Source organism: Gigantopelta aegis, chromosome 6, assembly GCF_016097555.1.
Source record: "Gigantopelta aegis isolate Gae_Host chromosome 6, Gae_host_genome, whole genome shotgun sequence".
Taxonomy (NCBI): Eukaryota; Metazoa; Mollusca; class Gastropoda; order Neomphalida; family Peltospiridae; genus Gigantopelta; species Gigantopelta aegis.
Genome location: NC_054704.1, coordinates 7,289,612 through 7,297,115, shown reverse-complemented (window position 1 = coordinate 7,297,115; position 7,504 = coordinate 7,289,612). Strand labels below are relative to the sequence as shown.

Sequence of the window (7,504 nt, the reverse complement as noted above, 5' to 3'; positions counted from 1 at the left end):
TGTAGGAAAAACTTGGGATGGCGGTGTGTCACGTACTATTACTAGGTCACTGTGACCTACTTTGCGTAGTCTACTGAACATAACAGTAAATCCTTGTCCGGACCACGTCTTGCATACAGATGCACACAGGACCATCAAACCTCACATGTAGGAAAAACTTGGGATGGCGGTGTGTCACGTACTATTACTAGGTCACTGTGACCTACTTTGCACAGTCTACTGAACATAACAGTAAATCCTTGTCCGGACCACGTCTTGCATACAGATGCACACAGGACCATCAAACCTCACATGTAGGAAAAACTTGGGATGGCGGTGTGTCACGTACTATTACTAGGTCACTGTGACCTACTTTGCACAGTCTACTGAACATAACAGTAAATCCTTGTCCGGACCACGTCTTGCATACAGATGCACACAGGACCATCAAACCTCACATGTAGGAAAAACTTGGGATGGCGGTGTGTCACGTACTATTACTAGGTCACTGTGACCTACTTTGCACAGTCTACTGAACATAACAGTAAATCCTTGTCCGGACCACGTCTTGCATACAGATGCACACAGGACCATCAAACCTCACATGTAGGAAAAACTTGGGATGGCGGTGTGTCACGTACTATTACTAGGTCACTGTGACCTACTTTGCACAGTCTACTGAACATAACAGTAAATCCTTGTCCGGAACACGTCTTGCATACAGATGCACACAGGACCATCAAACCGCACATGTAGGAACAACTTGGGATGGCGGTGTGTCGCGTTGTTTTATTAGGTTACTGTGAACTACTTTTCACAGTCTACTGCACATAACAGTAAATCCTTGTCCAGACCATATATTGCATACAAACATTTTTAATTGTATTTTTTCAGATTCTGATTGGAAAATAATAAATATAATTCCTTTATGCTGTACTGATAGTAGTGAACTGCGCTTGTTTCAGTTTAAAATAATTCATAATATACTTCCTGTTAATTCCTTCTTATATAAAATTGGTTATATTTCTTGTCCGAAGTGTAATTTTTTAAATTTAGAACTTGGTACAATAACCCATTTATTTTGGGAATGCACTTTAGTCAACTTAATTTGGAATGATATTCAGAACTGGATTAATGTAAAAACGGGTAGCAATATTAAATTTAATAAAGTAAATGTAATTTTTGGCTTTAAAACTAGAAATAATGATCCCATTAATGCCATTGTACTCGTTACAAAACACGTAATATTTAAAAGTCATTTTAATGCATATGTACCCAGTTTGAAATGGATCCAAAAAGAGTTGACGGAGTACTATTATGTTACAAAAGCAGCTGCTTTTTCCGCGTACAACTATGATAAATTCACCAAATTTTGGTCAATTTGTCACAATATATTTAAAACCTAGATTGTATTTGTTCTCTTCTTTTTTTGATACTTATTATGTCCTTAGTCTCCTTTTGATTTTTTCATACATGTATGTCTGATTGTCAGTCAAATATATTCGATCTTAGCTAAATATCTCTTTAGCTACTTCGTTTTTTTCATGTGGATCTTTTTATCATATGTACTGTATACATCTGTGTGTGGATATTATGTCAATAAAAATGGGAATAATAAAAAAAAAAAAAAAAAAAAAAAAATATATATATATATATATATATATATATATATATATATATATATATTGCATACAGATGCATACAAGACCATGAAACCTCACATGTAGGAACATCTTGGGATGCCGGTGTGTCGCGTACTACTACTAGGCCACTGTGACCTACTATTCATGGTCTACAACACATAACAGTAAATCCTTGTGCAGATCATATCTTGCATATATATGCATACAGGACCATCAAACCACATGTAGGAACAACTTGGGATGGTTGTTGGTCCAAAACAAACTGTTCATCCATCCCATTGCAAAAATTTCACATAATTATAATTGAATCATATTCCTGATGGTCGTACCTCACCGATACTCTTGTTTTCATTAGACACGTAAGGCCGACTATATTATTATTTTGCATTTAATGAACAACTGTCATCAAAATAGAATTGATCACCTTTTTAATATAACTAATATGTGCATTGTTTATTTTGTTTATAAAAATAAAGTTCATGAAAGTAAGTTGATGTGACTTTTATAAGATAGACGAATGCATCTACATTTTATACGGATATAACAAGTGTACAACAAATTAACATTACACACACACCCATTAACTGTAGTATGTCGAGGTATACAATATAGATGTAGCAATGTGATGAACGATTCATTTATTAAACTGCGATCTCTCATGAATACATGTCTATGAACCTTGAAGTTAGAATAGTCCCATAAACTAGTACACCTATTAGCCACTCAGGTTCTAACATTTGTACCGATGGCGGGACGTAGCCCAGTGGCTAGTCAGATGAGCCGTCGGTCTAGGATCGATCCCCGTCGATGAGCCCATTGGGCTATTTCTCATTCCATCCGGTTCACAACGACTGGTATAGCAAAGACAGTGGCATGTGCTATCCTGTCTGTGGGATGGTGCATATAATGAATTGTTTGAAATCCAATTATGAATAGTAAATCTAGTCGTGTCGTTAACCCATATATGTAATTTATAAGCACTATCTTAAAGAAATGGTTTTGAATTGAATGTTCTTAAAAAATGTGTTTTTGAATTGAATGTTCTTAAAAAATGTGTTTTAGTGGAACAAACTTGCTTAACAGTAACGCAGTATGTGTGCGTGTGTGTGTGTGTGTGCGTGTGGATATCTATATATTGTATGTATGTCAGGTTTGACTATTACATATATATTAACGCGCAGGGGATAATTAAATCCATTCTGGCCTCACAAATTGTTTCATGCCGATGCCGGGACTCGAATCTGTGACACTGAAACGCCCGCAATTTGTAGACTTGCCACAATACGTTCTTAGCTATCGCTTACGTGCATGAAACAGTGGGGAAACGTTACACGGACTACTATGTATTAAGTATGATTATCTACATTATATATGTCGAGTGTGATTATCACATACATAGATATTAACGCATCTCACATTAATATGACATCATATATTACCAACGACCTCGTGTTAAATGCCAGCGCGTGATATGCTATGTAAGATTTCTTACATAGCTTTCTTTCATGGGATAGCTCTGTCCTATATACCTGAGGATGAGAGAACATTAAATCCTTTCTGGCCTTACATATTATCTCCTGCCACTGTCATGTCTCGAACATGTGGCACTGAATCGCTCGCAACTTGCCACAATACGTTCTGAGCTATGGAGTCATCCTTAGAAAAGGCATGCTCTTTAACTCAAAATATGCATGGGGCCTACAAGCTACGCGATCGATCCCTCTTACGTGCATGAAACAGTGGGCAAACCTGGCATTGACTAGTATGTAAATTGTATTGATGTATGAATATCTATATATTGGATGTATGTCGTGTTTCACTATTACATATATAGATATTAACGCACTGGCGCAGGGGATAATTAAATAATGTCTACCCTCACAAATTGCCTCATGTAGAGAGAGAGAGAGAGAGAGAGAGAGAGAGAGAGAGAGAGAGAGAGAGAGAGAGAGAGGGGGGGGGGGTACTTCGACCTCACGGCCCGCAACATGGTAAACTTATTTAAATTTGTGATTAACAAGACCACTGGAGCACATTGCTTACTAATCAGTGGCTGTTTGATGGCAAACACATGGTTATAGCGACACGTACTCTTAGAAGACACCCGTTGTCCCCACACAACTCTATCGAATAGTAGCAAGGGCTCTTTTATGGAAACATACAAGATAACAAACACGATCCTTCCACCTCTCGAATCGCAGGCAGACACTCTTGCACTAAGCTGCGTCCAGTTCCCCACTATTATAACATCACTGCTCGTACGACACAGTCAGTAAAATATGTAAATAACTGTTGCCACTACAGATACCATACCATCCGATAAAACACAAAGCACAGTCGAATTGAGCACGCTGTGACGTACAAGTTAAAACTATACTCAACCAAAAAACGAAAATATGCATGTAATCAATATTCATTTATGTCATAAACCAGACGACATTCATGGCAGAAATTATGGAATTGGATAACCACACCATTTAGGAGGAGGTGATATGCAGTAATTTCAAATGTTGCGCACGTGTTTGCTGCTAATGGACCATTACAGTGACCATCCCATGAACCAAAAATGTCAACAATTAAAGAAGGCTTAGAATGAAAGTCTCCAACATCGTAACTGCTCCTGCAGATAGTAGGACATGTGCCCGCCCCTGGCATTGATGCAGACTTGACATCGGCGTCTCGTGGAATGAATGGTCCTGTTCACGAACTCAGCGGGAATGTTTCTCCACTCCTGCTCAAGAGCCTGCTGCAGCTGTTGAAGGTTCAATGGCTGTGGGTCTCTTCTGTGGACGTGTCTCCCTAGTTCATCCCACAAGTGCTCTATGGGATTGAGGTCTGGCGACACTGCTGGCCAGGGCAACACGTCCACATGATGTAGGGTCAGAAACGCAGTACGCACTTTGGCAACATGCGGTCCAGCGTGTGTTTGTTGGAACATCATGTGTGGATGCTGTGTCGTATGGAATTACGACGGGAGCAAGAATTTGTCCCGGTAGCGAATACCTGTGAGGTTTCCATCAATAATATGGAGATCAGTTACATCTCGCCCGGATATTCCCGCCCACATGACACTGCCTCTCCCGTATCTGTCAACCTGCATCACACAACAGTCCCGGTGCATCTCGCCTCGTCTGCGATACACTCTGATACGCCCATCAGCGACTCAAGTTGAATCGCGATTCATCAGTAAAGAGGACATTTCTCCATTGATTCCTTGTCCATTGGGTCCGTCGTCGTGTCCAATGCAGATGGAATTGACGATGGCGCGCGATAAGAATAGGTCTCCTTGCAGGTCGGCGTGGCCTGATGTTGTAGGCTCGCAGACGGTTCCCGACTGTCTCAGCATGAATGCGGAACTGTCGGACAAGAATGGTGGCTGCTGGAAACATGTTCTGGAGAGTGGTGGATCGGATATACCGGTCCTGCGCAGTCGACATAACTCGTGGACGGCCGCTCCGAGGGCGGTCATTGGTGGATCCAGTAGCCTGCAAACGATTGTTCAGTCTCTGTATCGTGAATCTGGTTACACCAAAATGTCTGGCAACGTCACTGACACTGCACCCAGCATCAAGCATCCCAACTGCTCTCTGACGGTAATTTTGTGATATTTTATATCGGTATTTTATAGGCTTTATATTTTTCGTTTTTCGAAGGTGAGCACTCATGAGGATACCCTAGTGAAATATCGGGTGTATGCATGCCCAACACCTGGCCCACAGTGTGAAAATCATGTTTTCGGTCGTTACGTCACTCCGTCACGTGACATGCGGCAGTCCGAAACGATATGCACGTGCAATGTGTAGTATAGTGTGTCACGTACGCACAGTGGTTTTCGATTATGGTGAAATGGCACATTAAAAATATTTAAAATTTCAACATGCATACTTTCTTTTTTGGTTGCGTATATAAGGACTAGGGTCGTAAATAATTGTAGTTGGAAAAGACTTTTAAGTTTATTTTAAATCTGGTTTTGTTTTATGATATGTAAGAGATAGAATACTACATTCGTGTCCGTTAGACACCATATATCATAAAACTCGATGAGAAGCGTATTCAACTTTCTGTCGCTCGTCAGAAACGATTTAAACAATTCGTTGTACGATAAATTGTATTTAACGGCCACTCGTGTGGAATGAACTATTTCTATACAGTTTTAAATTATACTTTACGATTATCCATTAGCCTCTCGTGTTTTAACCTATATTTTAAAACAACGCATTCGCTTGTATTATAATGTGTGTGGGTTGTTTTAATTATTATTATCAGTATAATTGTCAGATATAAATTTATTCCTATTTTACCAGTGACAGCCGTCACTATACGTTTACAAGCCGGGTGTTCAGAGAGAATATTACAAGATTGCTGCTATATGCAGTGTTCATCTGTGAAACTAAATAATCATAACAAATATACATAATAAATCAAAACATTTAAAAAAAAAATTAAAATACTTTTTTTTGTTTAAAGAAAGGTCATATTAGTTGATGTTTTCAGACATGGCTGAGATGGTGTTATTTCTCTCTAAAACAGGAGAATCGATGCTGGACGCGATGATGGGCCGACTGATGGCAATGCAGTATATCGGTATGTTTGCGGGTTCTCTCCTCTCTAGCATTCTCGAAGACACAACCATTCTTGAAATAGCTCTGTGTGTTGGGTCGGCTATTCACGCTTTAGATGTTTTCATAACTCTGTTCTGGATACGAGATGTCGTTCCTGAACCGACAAGTAAAATTGAGTCTGACTCCGACGTCAAATGCACATTATTAAGTTTGGCTGGGTTAATGCAGTCACTGACGGTTCTGTCAAAGGAACGAAAGAATAACTTCAGATCGATTATTGTCATTCTTTTCATTTCTGCGCTCATTAATCAAATTTGCAGGATAGGCGATGCTGACGTGACAGTGCTTTTTGTACAGAGAAGTCCTCTGTTTTGGCCAGAGTCCTGGTATGGATATCTACTCGCACTGGATTATTGCGTCATGGGAGCCATTCTCCTCCTATTGTTACCTCTCCTCTCAAATGTGTTGCATTGTTCAGACGTCACGCTTTTCGTGATTGCGATTTTCTTCAAGCTGATTAGGGCGTTCTGGACGGCATTTTGTACAAAGACGTGGATGATGTACATGAGTATAGCCATAGGAGGATTGGCAGGGATGTTGACCCCAGTTATACGTTCATTCACTAGCAAACACGTGCAAGAAGACGAACAAAGTAAAGCGTTTTCCTTACTTTCAAGTGGGGAGACCGCTTCCAAACTTCTCGGATCAATAATAGTCATTAATATCTATAGCGCAACAGTGTCCTTGTTTCCAGGTCTGACCTACATGTTCGAAGGAATTCTATATTTGGCTATGCTTTTGATGATGGTTTGGCTTTACAAACTAACTCAGTTCAAAGAATCAGACAGTGTAATGCAGCCTTTAGCTGACAAGTCGCCGAATTCTTGTACAGAGGATAGCGAATAAACCAGTATACAGGACCCGCCCATCCCAAATCCACACCAGCGTCTAGAGGTGATGTTGAGCTCAGTGGCTTTTTTTTCTTCGATAAATGGAACCATTTGCTTCCACATGGGTGCAAAAATAAAGTTTAATTTTATTTTTTGTGATGTAGAATGTCTAAAGATTGTAAGTTCAAAACCAAAATCAGACATTATCACTAAGAAAAAGGTTATGACTGTTTCTCAACTACCAACAAAAGAGTGGTTACGAACACTATACTGGTATTATACACCATGACAAAATGTAAACAAAAAACCTACAAAAACACGAACTAAATCATTATTTGTTTACATGTTTAATGTATTCCAAAACATTAAAGGTTGTAAAACTGAAATATTTGATCCTGGCCATAAATTTACTATTATGGGGTACCATATC

General features: G+C 39.5%; 1 protein-coding gene across 1 annotated transcript; it reads left to right on the top strand.

The window, feature by feature from the left end:
* The first annotated feature begins 6,118 nt into the window (after nucleotides 1-6,118).
* On the top strand, nucleotides 6,119-7,090 carry LOC121373970 (solute carrier family 46 member 3-like). The gene has a single exon (XM_041500828.1). It carries the CDS (start codon nucleotides 6,119-6,121, stop codon nucleotides 7,088-7,090), a length of 972 nt encoding a protein of 323 aa, XP_041356762.1.
* Nucleotides 7,091-7,504: the final 414 nt, after the last annotated feature.

Bases quoted from the DNA above. Each gene is read 5' to 3' on its own strand.
- LOC121373970 (XM_041500828.1), top strand. From the start codon at position 6,119: ATGGCTGAGATGGTGTTATTTCTCTCTAAAACAGGAGAATCGATGCTG.